General features: G+C 38.3%; 1 protein-coding gene across 1 annotated transcript in view; it reads right to left on the bottom strand.

Annotated features, from left to right (window-relative positions):
• Positions 1 to 18804, bottom strand: part of ZYG11A (zyg-11 family member A, cell cycle regulator) — a 70372-nt gene that overhangs the window by 14990 nt on the left and 36578 nt on the right. The window contains exons 4-8 of the mRNA XM_045799515.1: positions 11207 to 11347; positions 9144 to 9320; positions 6723 to 6787; positions 594 to 693; positions 444 to 497 (exon numbers count right to left, since the gene is read on the bottom strand). Of these exons, the coding sequence (XP_045655471.1) occupies positions 444 to 497; positions 594 to 693; positions 6723 to 6787; positions 9144 to 9320; positions 11207 to 11347 (537 nt within the window). The remainder of the gene's footprint in view (positions 1 to 443; positions 498 to 593; positions 694 to 6722; positions 6788 to 9143; positions 9321 to 11206; positions 11348 to 18804) is intronic.

The raw sequence follows: 18804 nt of genomic DNA, 5'->3' as shown, positions 1-18804 counted from the left end.
GTATACTGATGAAAAATTATGATATATTGAAGTAATGAGCACTGGGTGTTGTATACAACTGATGAAACACTGAGTTCTACCTCTGAAACTAATAATACAGTATATATTAACTAAATTGAATTTGAATTAAAAAATTATGACATAAATATGTTGGGAAGGGAGGTAATTTGTAAAGATACATGTGGGAGAGCTAAGTTCTTATTTACCACAGCAGCGGAATCACTAGAAGACATCTAAAACTGATAAATCAAGTTAAAAGCACTTTATTTAGAGATGTGGAGGTAGAGACCAGAAGAAGTAGCTCTAAGAAGTAGTTTCTTCTGGGGAGCAGGTCTTACAGAGTCTTCATTTTATAAGCCTTTGAGAATTTGACTCTTTAAATTATATGGTCATGAATTTTTAATTGGAAAAAAGAAAGGTCATGAAAGTCACAACCCACCTACCTTAACTGCCATGAGGAGTTCTTCCTTAAGCTGTGCAGTTTGCTCAGGTGAGAGCTATAAGCAAACAAAAAGTCGAAAGTGAAATACCCAGGGTCTATGAGAGCTCTGTCAAGACCGGAGAGAGAAATCTTGCCTTTAGCGATCACATACCTGCAGGGCTAGAATAGAGGTGATGCTCACTGCCATTGTCTGCATCTTGGGGTTCTCATGTTTACAGAGCCATCTCATGACAAACTTGGCAGCATCAAACCTGAAAAGCAGTATTTTTCTCACAATAAAGTTTTAAACTGTACATAAGGAGAGAGGAAATCACTTGGCCTCCCCAACAAATCCTGTATCTTAGATTTCTAAAGCCTCAGCTATGAAAATCAAGAGCATCTGACAAAAAGAAGAGAAGATCAGAAGAGAGCAGGCAGATGTTAAGGAAATGCATAGAATTCAAAGATAAGCAGATCTAAGAAAGACTATTTTAAGCAGTTTCTACTATGATGGGTCTGAAAAAAGGAAAGAAGTTCCCCTAGAGGTAGTGATTTGTAATCTGAATTGTAAACAATACTAAAATGCCACAGCAAACAAATCACTTAGCTAGAGAGTACACGTGCCCTTTTATGGGGGGCAGCTGGTGGTCAGCTCCTATTGATTGCAACTGTAGGAATGAAGACCGAGTTGAGAAAGATCTTCTAATTTTTCAAGAGAAGGTAGAAACAGATTTTATTTTTTAATGAGGAAGACCACCTTTCCTATTGTAATTTTAAAAGTCAATTCCCCAGGCGCCTGGGTGGCTCAGTCGTTAAGCGTCTGCCTTTGGGCTCAGGGTGTGATCCCAGCATTCTAGGATGAGCCCCACATCAGGCTCCTCCGGTGGGAGCCTGCTTCTTCCTCTCCCACTCCCCCTGCCTGTGTTCCCTCTCTCGCTGGCTGTCTTTATCTCTGTCAAATAAATAAATAAAATCTTTAAAAAAATAAAAGTCAATTCCCATTTTAAGTACACATCTCAATTAGATTTGAGAATGGCTTAGCCCACAACTCGGCGCCAGTGTATCACAGGCTTTGTTCATGTTAGCGTTTGCTTAATTTTCCTGCCGTTAGCAGCAACTATTATAAACATTTTTTGAGCTCATCAATCTGGAAGACTATAAAGGCCTCAAGAGGAGCCCCTCTGGAGTCTAGGAAGATGATTTTCTTAATTATTACCAATAAAATAATAAGAATGACCAATGTTTAGAACAGACTCTACTTAAGCTAGGCACTGCCATAAGAACTTTACAAACATTATCATGCCTAATCCTCAGAAGAGTCACCATTTTATAAATGAGGAAACTTACGCACAAAGATAATGGAAGGGATAGAAATTGAATCCAAGTATGTTTGACTCTCTGGAGCCCATGTTCTTACCACTCACTACCCTGAACTGGAATCACACTTTGGGAGACATTTGCGAGCACAGCTGACCCTGAACGACACAGGGTTGAACTGTGCCGGTCCACTTATACACAGATTTTTTTCAAAAAATAGACTGGAAAATTTTTTGGAGATTTGCGACAATTTGGAAAAACCCAGACAAACCGCATAGTCTAGAAACACCAAAAAAAATTAAGTAATAGGTATTTATAAATACATAAAATATATGTAGATACTAGGTTGTAGTTTCTTTTACTATTTATAACCATGAAATATACACAAGTCTACTGCAAAAGGTTAAAATTTATTGAAACTTATACAAACACCGTACATGGCACCATTCAGTCAAAAGAAATGTAAACATAAAGATGCAGTATTAAATGATAACAGCATAAAATTAACTGCAGTACATACTATATAACTGTAATTATCTCACAGCCACCTCCTGCCAATACAGGGGTGAGCTCAAGCGTTGTGAGTATTCACTTAAAATGCCATGCAAAACTAATCACTCCATATAAGCAGTTCATCTTTCCAGTAAATTGCAAAGTAAAAAGTAATCTCTTACAGTTCTCCCATATTCTTCATTGTGTTTAGTGAAATACTGTAAACCTTGAGTAACACCATGGCGGGGGGCGGGGGGGGCACACATAAAGTGTCACCAGTGATGCTGGAAGTGCTCCCAAGAAGCAGTGAAAAGTCATGACATTACAAGAAAAAGCTGACTGCCTGATATCTACTGCAGACTGAGGTGTGCAGCTGTGGGTACCCATCATCTCAAGACAAATGAATCCAGTATAAGGATGATTGTAAAAAAGAAAAGGAAATTTGTGAAGTTGTTGTTGCAGCTATGCCAGCAGGCATGAAAACCTTGCACTTTCTGCAAAACACCTTTTTATCTCATTGAAAATGCAGCTTTTATGTGGGTACAGGACTGCTGTAAGAAAGGCATGCTTACAGACTTTAATATGACTCGACAAAAAGTGAAGTCATTATATGACAAGTTAAAGCAAAAAGAAGGTGAAGGACCTAAAACTACAAAATTCAATGCCAGCAAAGGATGGTCTGATAATTTGAGAAAGAGGTTTGAATTAAAAAATGTTGAGATAACAGGAGAAGCAGCTTCTGCCAATCAAGAGGCAGCAGATGAGTTCCTAGACACTATTAAGACAATCCTGGAGGATAAAAGAGATCTACCTGAACAAGTTTCTAATGTAGATGAGAGTGCCCCATCCTGGGGGCGGGGGGGGGGGGGGGGGGAGCCACAAAGGACATTTATCAGTAAAAGAGAAGCAAGCATCAGGAATTAAGGCAGGAAGGGATAGGCTGGCTAACTCTACTGGTTTGTGAATATACAGTTAGCTTTATGGTAAGAACCGCCCTTATCTATAAAGCTGCTAATCCCAAAGACTTGAAGGGTAAACATCAACACTGGCTGCTAGTCTTTTGGTTGTACAACAAGAAGGCTTGGACAAGAATCCTTTTCTGGTGGCGCCTGGGTGGATCAGTTGGTTAAGTGTCTGTCTTTGGCTCAGGTCATGGTCCCGGGGTCCTGGGATCAAGCCCCACATTAGGCTCCCTGCTCAGTGGGGAGTCTGCTTCTCCCTCTCCTTCTGTCTGCCACTCCACTTGCTTGTGTGCACGCGTGCTCTCTCTGTCAAATAAATAAATAAATATTTTTAAAAATCTTTTTTAAAAAATCCCTTTTCTGGATTGGTTCCATCAATACTTTGTCCCTGAAGTCAGGAAGTATCTTGCCAGTAAAGGACTGCCTTTCTTTTTTTCATTTTTAAATTTTTCTTTAAATTCTACTTAGTTAACATACAGTGCAATATTGGTTTAGGACTGCCTTTTAAAATTCTTTTGATATTGGATAATGCCCCCTGGCCACCCACAATCTCATGAATTCAACACTGAAGACACTAAAGTGGTCTATTTGCCTCCAAACACAGTGTCTAATTCAGGCTTTAGATCAGGGGGTGACAGGGACCCTTAAGGCTCATTACACACAGTAGTCTATGGAAAGGACTGTCAATGCTAATGCTATGGAAGAGAATCCTGACAGAGAGAAAGTCTGGAAGGATTACACCACTGAAGATGCCAAAAGCCATAAAAGCCATCAAGCCTGAAACAATAAATTTCTGCTGAAGAAAACTGTGTCCAGATGCTGTGCGTGACTTCGCAGGATTTGTAACAAAGCCAATCAAGGAAATCATGAAAGAGATTATAGATATGGCCAAAAAAAGGTGGAGGGTGAAGAGTTTCAAGATACGGATCTTGGAGAAATTCAAGAGCTAATACACCCCACACCGGAGGAATTAACAGATGTCAAATTGAGGGAGATGAGCACTTCCAAACCAGTGCCTGACAATGAGGAAGACAACGTAGAAGAAGCAGTGCCAGAAAAATAAACTGACATTAGATAATCTGGCAGAAGGGTCCCGATTATTCAAAACCGCTTTTGACTTCTTTTATAACATGGACACTTCTATGAAACTAAAGCATATGGTAGAAGGATTGATACTATATAGAAATAGTTTTAGAGAAATGAAAAAATCAAAGAAATCAGATAGATATTATGATGTATTTCTGTCACCCAGAAACACAGAAATGCCTCCCCTTCTACTTCTTTTTTTTTTAAGTAATATTTTTCTTTCTTTTTTTTTTTTTTAAAGATTTTATTTATTTATTCAACAGAGATAGAGATAGCCAGCGAGAGAGGGAACACAAGCAGGGGGAGTGGGAGAGGAAGAAGCAGGCTCACAGCGGAGGAGCCTGATGTGGGGCTCGATCCCATAAGGCCAGGATCACGCCCTGAGCCGAAGGCAGACGCTTAACCACTGTGCCACCCAGGCGCCCCTCTCCTTCTACTTCTCCCCCTCCTCCACCTCTTCCACGCCGAAGACAGCAAGATTAACCGCTCTGCTTCCTCCTCAGCCTACTCCACATGAAAACAATGAGGATAAAGGCCTTTATGATGATCCACTTCCACTTAATGAACAGTAAATAATCGTCGTGCTTACAGTTAATAAACATATCTGTTGTTTATGTATCTTCATGTGGACATCTAATAATTATACAGCAAGAATGTATGAGATGTTTCTGTGTCGTCATCATCATCATCACCTAAGTATTCATGATGTGAACATCACACTCAAGACTTGGAAGCGGACAGCCTATCCTTATCTGGCATAAAGTAAGTGATACTTAATATAAAATAATGTGTTAGTTTTCTTATAGCTTATAACTTTGCTTTCAAAGAATTACATTACCATACAGTATGCCTTTCTGTCAGAATTGGAGAAACTGCGTATCAGCCTATCATCACAGGTAAGTAGTTTTATTTTTTTAATGTAACAATGTTTCCAATATTGTATTATAAATATGACTGTTACACTGTATGCCATAAAAATTTCATAGCGATTCATTCATTAGGGTAAGGCTAGGCTACCATGAGGCAATTCTATTGATTATAAAATACTACCATAAAGCAATCATATTGCTGCTGCTTCTTCGTTATCGGTGCATGAATATATGTCTATACATATACATATACATATACATATATATATATGTATATGTATATGTATGCATTTTTTTTTTGAGACAGAGTGTGTGCACATGTTCACTCAGGGTGGAGCATGACAGAGCCACAACCCCAAGATCATGACCTGAGCCAAAATTAAGAGTCAGGCGCCTAACTGACTGAGCTACCCAGGTGCCCTGTAAATAACTTTTTTTTTTTAAAAGATTTTATTTATTTATTGGACAGAGATGGACACAGTGAGAGAAGGAATACCAGCAGGGGGAGTGGGAGAGGGAGAAGCAGGTTTCCCACTGAGCGAGGAGCCTGATACAGGGCTCGACCCCAGGACCCTGGGATCATGACCTCAGCTGAAGGCAGATGCTTAACGACTAAGATACCCAGGCGCCTCTGTAAGTATAAGTATTTCTTTTTCACATTATCTTTTCTTTCTTTCTAAGTAAACTCCACCCCCAACATAGAGCTCAAGCTCATGACCATGAGATCAAGAGTCACATGCTCTACTGACTGAGCCAGGCAGGTGCCCCATATTATCTTTTCTTTCTTTCTTTTCTTTTTTTGTAAAGATTTATTTAGAGAGAGTGTGCAAGCAGGAGGAGGGGCAGAGAGAGAGAGAGGAGGAAGGAGAGAAGCAGACTGCAGACTGCAGAGCCTGACACTCGATCTCACAACCCTGAGATCATGACAGAGCTCAGACAGAGCCGAAATCAAGAGTTAGACACTTAACCAACTGAGCCACCCAGGCGCCCCTACCTTTTCATTTTTGATATCTAGTCTTTGTAATACAAACAACATTTACAGTGTTTTGTAGGATATAAGATGATACTGATGTACGTACTGACAGACGATTCACCTTATAAACAGATAATGTAAGCTTTTGGTATTGATAAATACAGTATTGTAAATGTATTGTATTTTCTCTTCTTTATGGTTTTAATAACATTTTCTTTTCTCTAGGTTACTTTGTTGTAGAATACAGTATATAATAATACTTAACATAAAAAATACGTGTTAATTGTTTATCACTAAGGCTTTCCAGTCAACAACAGGCTATGAGTAGTTAAGTTTTTGGTGACTCGAAAGTTATACATGCATTTCTGACTGTGTGGGGTGGCAGTGGGGGGGGTCAGTGTCCCTAATCCCCGCATTGTGCAAGGGTTATCCGTAGGGTACTCCAGATCACCTGTGGCAGATGCTCAACAAAACATTCTCCTCAAACACCTTAGCCCAGCCTTAATCAAACCCTTGCTAATAAGCTAATAACCAAAAGCCAACAATGTTCAGAGTAACAGTGGTCAACAAGCCAAAATCAGATGACCAAGTTTTATACTTGCCTGTCAAATGGAACATCCACAAGAATCCTGGAATTAGTTAAGGAGAGAAGACAATTCTTCTGTAACTTTAAGGGAATAAAGAAAAATAATTTTGAGCAAAGGTATATCCCATTCTAAATAAAGATTCTAAGCACATGGAAGGTGATACCAACAAGCTTTTCTTACTGAGAACTCACTGTGTACCCGGTCCTCTCCAAGTTCTTCATTTAATCTTACTCTGTCACATTCATTTTTGCCTAAAGAATAATCCTCTCCCACATTTTTTGGCAAAGCAGGGGGTCTCTTTCCCCTGAACCCTAGTGGCCTGCCTGTGTGTCAATCCAAATCAATTACTTGAAGCCTCATCCACAGATGTCCTTACAGATCTCATAACTAACTCTGTGATAGAGCTATACTTGCAACCTAAGACTGGCAGGGGTTAAAGGGCCTTTACAGATAGGAAAGTAAGAGAAGGCCTCCTGAGAAAGCTGCAGGAATACAAAATATACCATCTCTTTGAAAGGCCATGAGTAGGCAAGTCTGACTGAAGAACAGTGTATGAGGCAGGGGCAGCAAGCCTGAAATGCCAACAGGAACTAGGCAGTAACATAAACAAAGTGAAGAGGGCTGAGTGTGACATAGCAGAGCAGTGGTGGGAATTATGAACACTTGGAGAATTCATGTCCTTTTATAGGGGCAGTTGCTACTCCAGCTGATGGCTTCCGTGAAGGGATTAACACCAAAATGTGAAAGAGCTTCCAACTTTTCAAGAGAAAGTGGAAATGCAGATTTTTTTTTTAAGTGAGGAAAGACCACCTTCCTTATGATACAGCTGTATAACCACTACCATCCACCACCTTAAATTGAGATAAAAAAAATTTTCCATCACCCCAAAGAGTTGTACTGTACCACCTTCTAGTCAATCCCAACCTCAGAAACCCCAACCCCAGAAAATCACATTGTTATTAGAGATTAATCTCTTCTAAAGTTTCACATAAATAGAATCATATAATATCTACTCTTCTGTGTCTGGCTTATTTTGCTCAGCATATAATGTTTTTGAGATTTGTCCATGTTGCATGTAGCAGTACTTTATTCCTTTATATTGCCACATAGGAGTTTATTATGTGAATATACCACAATTTCTTTATTCACCTGCTGTTCAACAATAGAAAGGTTTTCAGTTTTAGGAGATGTATCATGAATAAAAATATTATGAACATTCTTGTAAAAGTCTTTGTATGAATAGATGATTTCATTCCTCTAGGAGTGGAAAGACTAGGTAGTAAAGAAGGTATATGTCTAACTTTGAAAGAAACTACCAGACTGCTGAACTGGTAGTTGTATCATTTTACATTCTCGACATCTATATATGAGAATTTCAGTTGTTCCACACCCTTGCTAACACTTTGTATTGTCAGTCTTTTAATTTCAAACAATCTAGAGGGTGTGTAGTAGTATTTAGGTATGCAGTGGTAATTCAATGTGGTTTTAATTTGCATTTCCCTTATGACTAAAAACACTGAGCATCTTTTCACATGCTCATCTGTCATCTGCTTAATCCTCTTCAGTAAAGTGCTCAAATCATTTGCCTTTTTAAAAAATGGGTTTGTCTCATGCTACTGAGTTAAGAGTTCTTTATATTCTCTATAAAAGTTTTCTCATATATACAAAATAAACATTTTCCCCATCCCATGACTTACCCTTTTCAATTTGTGTATGTGTATGTGCATGTGAGAAGCCTTTAATTATGATGAATTCTAATTTATTTTTCTTTCATGACATGTGCTTTTTGTATCCTAAGACGACTTTGCCTACTCCAAGGTCACAAATAGTTTTGTCCTGGGGCGCCTGGGTGGCACAGCGGTTAAGCGTCTGCCTTCGGCTCGGGGCGTGATCCCGGCATTATGGGATCGAGCCCCACATCAGGCTCTTCAGCTATGAGCCTGCTTCTTCCTCTCCCGCTCCCCCTGCTTGTGTTCCCTCTCTCGCTGGCTGTCTCTATCTCTGTCAAATAAATAAATAAAAATCTTTAAAAAAAAAAAACAAATAGTTTTGTCCTGTTTTCTTCTAGAAGTTTTATGGTTTTAGCTTTTATATTTAGATCTATGATTCAATTCAACGTTTTTTTTTCCAATTTAATTTTCACATATGATGTTAAGCCTGTAAGGAAGTACTGAAGTGTTAATAGTACATGGACTTCTGGGTCAATGGTTTCTAAAAAAATTTTTTTTAATTTAAACCCAATTGCTAATCCAAATTTGCTACTTTTTTCTATAACAAACATAAACTCCTTATCTATTCCCTTTCTTTCAGGGAGGATGAAAAATTGAAACAAAATAATACCAATACTAATAATAGCTAATACTAACTAGTACTAGTAATTTTTTTCATGTTATTTGTCCTAAAGTAAGAAGCAGTCAAGTATTCAATTCAAATTACCTGCTGGTAATGGGGGAAATTTTTCAGAGCCTTGAAAAGCAGACAGGTGACCTCTGACAACAGACGAACAGGCATTCCCCTGGCCAGGCCCTGGCGTGTTAAGTTGAGGGCGCAAGCACTGGCTGTGAACTGCACTGGCAAATCCAATGGATGATTCCTCATTCCTACAGCCACAAGCTGAAGATGAACTTGTTTTTAGTGGCATATAACAACATGAGCATTTTTTTATACTGTCTTGTTTTTGTGTTAGTTGGCAAAAATATTTGCTCATTGGTACAGAAAGTAACAGATTTTTTTCTATTCTAAGCATTTATTTTTTAGGACAACAGCAATACCTTCTCATCCAAATGAAGCCATTAATGAAATGTGTGACTTTAGGCAAGTCACTTTCCTTCTCTGGACTTCCAGCTCCTCCATGATTAATAATCATTTACTGAACCTCACTCCATACAAGGCATTGTGATAAGCACTACAGGACACAAACATGAATTACTCACACCTTATTCCTTAGCATAAAGCCTTGTGAGAAAAATACGGTATGTAAACAAATAACATTGTGAGGGATATCAAAGCATGAAACTGGAAAAAAAAAAAGCACTATAAACGTATATATAAAGTGCTACCTAAGGTAGTTGTGGAGGGAGCATTCATTTCTGCAATGGATCAGAATTCTTCATTCAGACAGCACATTCAGACAAGGTCTCAGGTAAGATTTGGACAGAAGGACGTGGAGATAAGGATGGAATGAAAAGAGGATTCCTAAGGAATGGAAATGTGATAAGGAAATACACAAAACAGACAAAAGGGTGGGATGAATCCACCAACAGAGGAAGAAAAAATTTGAATTTAACAGAATTTGGAAGAATCTGAAATCTGCAAACATTAGAAAGGTCATCAGAAGACAGACTGTGGAAGACCTACAACACAAATGTAACATGAAGGTGTTGTACTAAGCTTAGGCCACACCTGCACTAACATTCAGGGACAGTGCAATCTGTTCTATCTCTATCTACCTCAGAAACCAGTCTGCTGATACTGGCATGAACCGTGATTTTAAGAGACCAGAGCTCCTCACTCTGGCAGCTGCATGAAGTAATAGAGCCCAGAGACAGACCTGCGACACATTTCCACTACGGAAAATGACTTTTTTCTATATTGCTAAATTGTTCCTAGGATTTCACTGGATTGCCATCATCCAAGTTAAATATGTAGAAATAATTTTTTAAAAACCCCATAAAACATGATTTTCAAAAATCACAGAATCTTAGATATGAAAAGGATTTTAAGAATATCTAATTCAATCTCCTCATTACAAATGGGAAACAAAGGTCTAGAGCTTTTCTTACTTTATACAGCACTACTTTTAAGTTACAAACAAATCTTACCTTCCACAGTGCAGAAATACCCATTTTTTTTTAAGGAACTATAATTACAAATACTAATAAAAATAAAGTGACTTCAAGTCTTCATTTTCATGTTACATTTCACTTTCAATAAATGTACTTTTCTTTCCCAAACCACTTAATACTTCCAATAACATTTAAAATAAATTCATTCTTCTATAAACCAAAGCAAAGTGTGGCCCTATCAATACTGGTTAACTTTACTTTATTCACAAAACACTTTAAATGGTAGGTTTGGCACCTTCAATTACTGTATTTTGCTCTGTTCTTGCTGGAGACACTGTTGTTTTCTTTTAGAAAACCAGATGTTAGTTTTTGAAGAGTAAACAAATGAATAAATAAGAAACAACATTTAGGGCAAAGTGAATACATGTTTATAGATTAAGATCTCCTATTTTAGGCAAAATAATACAAATGTCCTATATCTCCTTCTCAGACTAAATCAAAACACTAGATGACTTGAACTAATTTAGATGCTCAAAATGAGAGATGATCTGGCAGTTAATTAAGCCTAACACTGTTTTCCTTTCTCCATGAGGGTACCTTGGCTCACTACAGAATAAGGCATATAAGTTACTGTACTCAGTGTGTTTGGTGAACAGCTTTAATTGAACTAAGTAAAAAGTAGTAACAAAAACTACCTTTCTGCAGTGTAGTTACCTTTAAAATAGCAGGCATGGTTACCTGCATTGAAAATGTCTCTGTGAAGAGCCTGTAGAGAGCTTCCTTCATAAAACATGACCTATTCCTGTATCGGCTCAGTGCTTCTGAAATCTGGCTCATATTGGCTCCTCCAGCAACCTGAAAAACAAAGATGTTACCAATAGGTTTCACAGTTCAGGCTTTTAGGGGCTTTGAGTGCTTGAAACAATGACAGGTGTTCAATTAAATGTTCCAGGTGCTTTACAAAGTTGTTTTGAATCCTAAGTCTAATAGGTAAATGTTCTCCTCAACCTCATTTTTACAATGGGGCCAGAGAGATGAAGTATGGTGCTAAATGTAACAAACCAATTAAGAGGTGGAGCCAAACTAAAATATCATCTCCCTACAACCATATTACAGTTAAGACTTCAACTGAACAATGGGTAGCATACAAATTTTTAAACAATCAATAACCATGATTGCATATCTTCTAAGTACTCATATAGGATAAATTAGACATTAAGAGAAAGGTAAAAGGCCACATAAAACAACTAAAATGAAAAAGGGAACTAACTTTTTTGTAATATTATTATTTACTAAATGTTAACATAATTCTTCCTTGCTATCCCTCAGTTAATAGTTTTAAAAAAATCTATACAGATTTTGGGTCTGGATGAAAATGGTACCCCCCCAATCCAAAACAGAAAATTAACAAGGAATGCAAATAAAACTAGATATAACCCAATTTTCAGCATTCCTAGAGAGTGAAGGGAAAAAAAGAAAATAAAGGGAGAAACTCAGAATCTTGCAAAAATGAAAAGAAAAACACTCCCCTCTCTACCATGACCTGTAACATCTTCACTGAAGAAACCTCACATCCCTAACTGACATAACTAATGGACAATGCTTCTGAATTAGGAACGATGTCAATTAAATAACAAAAAATTAAAAATTCAAACCAACTCTATATAAGGCTATTATAAGAAATATTTAAGCAGCAAATCACACATTTCAGCTGAGAAAAGTTCTTCCTATAAACCAACAGGGGCACATGGGTGGCTCAGTTAAGCATCCAACTCTTGGTATCAGCCCAGGTCTTGATCTTGGGGTCATGAGTTCAAGCCTTGTGTTGGGGCCCATGCTGGGTGTGGAGCTTATTTTATTTTATTTTATTTTATTTTAAAGATTTTATTTATTTATTTGATGGGGAAAGAGACAGTGAGAGAGGGAACACAAGCAGGGGGAGTGGGAGAGTGAGAAGCAGGCTTCCCGCTGAGCAGGGAGCCTGACGTGGGGCTCAATTCCACGACCCTGGGATCATGACCTGAGCCAAAGGCAGATGCCCAACGACTGAGCCACCCAGGTGCCCCTGGAGCTTATTTTAAAAACGAAAACAAAAACAAAAACAAAACTCAACAAATCAGAAGAAAATTTTAACATGGCACTTTAAACTGAATTAAATATTCCCAATAAGCATTTTGGGATGTGAAAAAATACCTTCAACAAAAAAATGAAACAATTGATTAAAAAGGAAAGGAGAAGACAAAAGTATATCAAATATAAGAACTAAGTTAAAAGCTACCCAAGGAAGGACAGATTTGAATAAAAATTTAGTAAGGAGAAGAAATGCAAGAAAACAAAATTTTTTAAAAAGAAAAGTACAAAGGCTCTAAGATTGAGTGTTGATATGGAAAAAAGACAAAGATCCATTATGCATATACCTGAAGTTCCTGAGGGGAAAACAAACTAATATTTGAAACTATTATATAGGGGGTGCCTGGGTGGCTTAGTCGGTTAAGTGTCTGACTTCAGTTCAGGTCATGATCTCAGGTCCTGGGATCGAGTCCTGCATCAGGCTCTTCATTCAGTGGGGAGTCTGCTTGTCCCTCTTCCTCTGCTTGTGCTCTCTCAAATACATACAATCTTAAAAAAGAAAAACAAACAAAAAATAGGGGGTGCCTGGGTGGCTCAGTTGGTTGGGTGTCTGCCTTGGGCTCAGGCCATGATCCCAGGGTCCCGGGATCAGGCCTTGCATTAGGATCCCTCAGCCGGGAGTCTGCTTCTCCCTCTACCCCTGGCCCTCCCCCAGCTCGTGCTCTGTGTTCCCTCTATCTCAAATAAATGAATAAAATCTTAAAAAACAAACAAAACCCAAATGCAGGTACAGAGAAAATTCCAAAGTGACTGCATATATCCAAGAAAAGGCTCAGAAAGACCTAAAAAGACCTTAAAATTTATATATCTGGCACAGATCAAAAAACAAAACAAAACAAAACAAAAATAGTAACAAAACAGCAAACCCTAGGGAAAGGAAACAATCTGATTTCTAGAGTTACCATGTATTAGTTTCAAATGTCCAGTTTTCAACAAGAAAAAAAATCACAAGGCGTGCAAAGAAATAGGAAGGTATGGCTCATTCAAAAGAAAAAGAAATCAACAGCAACTGTCCCTGTCAAAAAAAAAACCTGATCACAGATTTATCAGGAAAGACTTCTAGATACTGGTTCTTGAAAATGTTCAAAGAACTAAAGGAAGATATAGATAAAATCAAGGATATGATGTATGAACAAAAGAGAAAAACCAACAGAGATAGAAAACACAGAAAAGAAAAAGAAATTCTGAAAAGTACAATAACTGAGATGCAAAATTCACTAGAGGGATTCAAAGGCATATTTGAGCGGGCAGAAGAATCAACCAACTTGAAGACAGGACCATGGAAATTATTGAGTCAGAGGAACAGAAGGGAAAAAGACCTAAAAAAAGTGAATAGAACTTCAGGAGCCTATGAAATACCAACAAGCAGACCAAACTACACATTGTGGGAGTCCCAGAAGAGACAGACTATTTGAAGAAAACATGGCTGAAAACTTTCCAAATTTGGTGAAAGACATGAATATGAACATCCTAGGAACTCCAAGATGAACTCAAGGGGCGCGTGGGTGGCTCAGTTGTTAAGCATCTGCCTTTGGCTCGGGGCGTGATCCTGGCGTTCTGGGATCGAGCCCCACATCAGGCTCCTCTGCTGGGAGCCTGCTTCTTCCTCTCCCACTCCCCCTGCCTATGTTCCCTCTCTCGCTGGCTGTCTCTCTGTCAAATAAATAAATAAAATCTTTAAAAAAAAATTTTAAAAAAAATAAAGATGAACTCAAGAAGACTCACACCAAGACACATTATAATCAAATTTTTGAAGGCTGAAGACACAGAAAATCTTGGAAACATCAAGAGAGGAGCAAATCACACACAATGGATGCTTGATAAGATTACCTGCAGATTTCTCATCAGAAACTTTAAGACCATGGGCCAGGATGTTCAAATTGATAAAAGAAAGAAAAAAAAAAAGAAAAAAAAAAAACAAGCAACCCTGTCAACCAAGAATCCTTTATCCAGCAAAACTGTCCCCCAAATGTGAGTGAGAAATCAAGACATTCCCAGATAAACAAAAGCTGGAGAAGTTCATTACCACTAGACCTGCCCTGTAAGAAATGCTCAACGGAAACTTGCAGGGCAAAATAAAGTAGCACTAGACAACAAGAAGAAACTATAGGAAGTAATAAAGATCTCAAAAAAAGGCAAATACAGGGCAATTTAAAAAGCTAGTGATATATTAAAGCTGGTTTATAGGAGACCCTGGCTGGCTCAGTGGGTATAGCATGCGACTCTGGATCTCAGGGTCGTGGGTTGAAGCCCCATGTTGGGCGTACAAATTATTTAAACAAACAAAAAACAAAAACTGGTCTGTAGCTCTACTTTTTGTTTTCTACAGGATTTAAGGAACTAATACATTTTCTAAAAAATATTACTCTAAAATCTATTATAACTTTGGTTTCTAACTGCAAATTTTGTTTTCTACATAATTATAGATTTGAGAGACAGAGAGAGCATGAGCAGGAGGGAGGGGCAGAGGGAGAGGGAGAAGCAGACTCTCCAAATGAGCAAAGAGCTCAACACAGGACTCAATCCCAGGACCCTGAGATCATGACCTGAGTCAAAGGCAGGCGCTTAACTGGCTAAGCCACCCAGGTGCCCTTGTTTTCTACATAATTTAATAGGCAAATGGATTAAAAAGAATTATTTTACACTTTGGGACAGACAGTGTATAACGATGTAATCTGGGGACATCATTGATTAAAAGGGTTGGGGATGGAAATGTAAATTAGCAGTTTTTTTGTTATTGAAGTGAGGCTGGTGTAAATTCAAATTAGAGTATTTTAACTTTAGAATATTAAATGTGATCTCCATGGTAACCATAAAGAAAATAGTTATAGAATATATACAAAAGGAAATGAGAAAGGAGTTTAAACATTTCGATATAAAAAAAATCAGCTGGGGCACCTGTGTGGCTCAGTAGGTTAAGCGTCTGCCTTTGGCTCAGGTCACGATCTCAGAGTCCTGGGATGGAGGTCCCATGTCAGGTTCCCTGCTCAGTGGGGAGTCTGCTTCTCCCTCACCCTGTGCCCCTCTCCCTGCTTTCGCTCTCTCTCACTCTCAAATAAAATCTTGAAAAAAAGAAAAAAGAAAACTCATTCTCAGAAAATTTAAAAAATCAGCTGAGCAAAAAAGAAAACAGTAATAGAGGAAATGAGGAACAAAAAAGCTACACAACATATAGAAACCAAAGAGCAAAATGACATAAGTCCCTCCTGATCACCACTTTCAATGTAGATGGATTAAATGCTATAATCAAAAGATAAAGATTGGAAGAATGAATAAAAAACACATGATCCAACTATAAACTGTCTATAAAAGACTCACTTTAGATCCAAAGACACAGCTAGATGGAAAATGGAAGAATGGAAAACAATATTCGACGCAAATATAACCAAAAGAGAGCAGGCAAGGGGTGACTATACTACTATCAGACAAAGTAGACTTTAAATCAAAAGAGGTTACAAGAGACAAAGCCAGACATTATATATTAATAAAAGGTTCAGTACCCCAATTAGATATAATAAGCATAAACATTTCTGTATTTAATGACAGACCATCAAAACATGACACAAAAACAGACAGAATTAAAAGGAGAAATAGATATTTCTACAATAATGGAGACTTCAACAACCCACTCAATAATGAATAGAACAATCAGACAGAAATAAGGAAACAGAGGACTGGGGCGCCTGGGTGGCACAGCGGTTAAGCATCTGCCTTCGGCTCAGGGCGTGATCCCGGCGTAATGGGATCGAGCCCCACATCGGGCTCCTCCACTATGAGCCTGCTTCTTCCTCTCCCACTCCCCCTGCTTGTGTTCCCTCTCTAGCTGGCTGTCTCTATCTCTGTTGAATAAATAAATAAAATCTGAAAAAAAAAAGGGGGGGGGAACAGAGGACTTACCACAATAAACCAACTAGATCTAAAAGTGCAAAACACTCTACCCAACACCACCAGCATTCACATTCTTTCAAGTGCACATGGGACTTTTCCAGGATAGACCATATGTCAGACCACAAATTAGGACTCAACAAATTTTAAAAAACAGGTAGGAGATTTTTTAAAAAGTCAACAAAACTAGTCTGTATTCTTCAAAAATATCAATGTGACACGAAGGACAGGAAGGACTAAGGAACTCTTTCAGATTACATTACAAAGGAACATGACAAATGAATGCAAAAATGACCCTGGACTAAATGGAAAAATATTTTACAGAGGGCATTATTGGGATAATCAACATTGTAAATACGTACAGAGATTATGTACAGTACTGCATTGATGTTAAATTTCCCCAAATTTGGTTAACTGCACGGTAGCCATTAAGAAGAATATCACTGCTCTTAGGAAATACAGAATCAAGCATTAAGGGCTTGAGGGGCATGATATATGTAACCTACTCGAATGGTTCAGAAAAAAATTATGTGTAGAAAGAGGATATGATAAAAAACAAATGTAGCAAATGTTTAGAATTAGTGACCCACAAGTTAAAAATTATTTCAAAACAATTTTTAAGCAGTATACATAGATTAATTGCCCAAGGACTTACATATTAAGAACCTAAGGGATATATTCTTTTTTTTTTTTAAAGATTTTATTTATTTATTTGACAGAATTAGAGATAGCCAGCGAGAGAGGGAACACAAGCAGGGGGAGTGGGAGAGGAAGAAGCAGGCTCCCAGCGGAGGAGCCTGATGTAGGGCTTGATCCCATAACGCCGGGATCACGCCCTGAGCCGAAGGCAGACGCTTAACCGCTGTGCCACCCAGACGCCCCCTAAGGGATATATTCTAAAATTTTTTAAAGATTTATGATCATCCAGATGTAAGACCTAAAAAGGAACAAAGGATAAGCCACAGCAAGACCAAGGAAGGAGAAGACCTGATAGCTCTTGCCTCACCCTCTCTTCTCCTTGGCTTCCTGCAGATGCCATTACAAAACAATCTTCAGAAGGGATTCTTGCCACACCCCACCAATGGATCAACAAGGATTTCCTCCCAAACGAAGATGTTGTGTGGCTTTTAATACTAATGTCGGGTGTCCTTTCTGCCTATTTTATTTTTTATTTTTATTTTTTTAAGTAGGTTCCACGCTCAACATGCGGCTTGAACTCATGACCCTGAGATCAAGAGCTGTATGCTCTACCAACTAACCCAGCCAAGGGCCCCCCGCTTTCTGCCTATTTTAAAGGAATCAAGTACATGTTGCCCATTCTAATTTGAAGTGCAATAAATATTTGTTGTCTTTGAAGGTCTTTGCTGACATTTAATTTTATCCATGCTAAAAGTAAACAAATTTTTGATCAACCCAAACAACTAAGAGATACTTAGTATATTTTGCATCTCATCTGAAACATGTATTTCCATTAAATAAAAGGTTTCCTGAAACATACCTTTTATATTTGCCACACCTTACACTCCACATAAGGCTGGCTTAAGATCTTTTGTTTCTTAGTAGTGGGAGAACTGTGGTCTTTCCTCTCCATCCCAACAATATCTAACACCGTATATAATGCATAATTTTAAATTTTCAAAATAAACTAAACTAACATGTATACCAGATAAGTTTACTGAAACACAGCTTCCCATTTTCTTTTTCTTTTTTTTTTTTTAAGATTTTATTTATTTATTTGACAGAGATAGAGACAGCCAGCAAGAGAGGGAACACAAGCAGGAGGAGTGGGAGAGGAAGAAGCAGGCTCACAGCAGAGGAGCCTGATGTGGGGCTCGATCCCATAACGCCAGGATCACGCCCTGAGCCGAAGGCAGATGCTTAACCGCTGTGCCACCCAGGCGCCCCAGCTTCCCATTTTCTTTCGGTGTACCCACTTTGACAGTATCTTAACTACGTGTATAATCCGTCTATAGAATATTCCAGCATTTGTCCCATATTATTGCATATCGAGAGTTTATGCGCTAAAAAAAAATTTTTCCCCCTGATTGCTAGTCTTTTGATCACTGTGACACTAAATGCTATTAATCTGAAACAGGCCTAGGTATACATTCCTGGTAAACAATTCTCTACATATTTAATCTGAAAGTTCACATTATTATTTATCTCTATTTCAAACCTAATGATGTAACTGATGGCTTCCAGCTTCATTAGACATGCCAGAAAATTAAAAGGACTTCAGGGGCGCCTGGGTGGCTCAATTGGTTGAGCGTCAGACTCTTGATTTCAGCTCAGGTCGT

Source organism: Ursus americanus, chromosome 12 (genome assembly GCF_024610735.1).
Source record: "Ursus americanus isolate L20-20 chromosome 12, mUrsAme1.1.p, whole genome shotgun sequence".
NCBI lineage: Eukaryota > Metazoa > Chordata > Mammalia > Carnivora > Ursidae > Ursus > Ursus americanus.
Note: the sequence above shows the minus strand (reverse complement) of the source record. Positions and strands in the feature narration are given on the sequence as shown.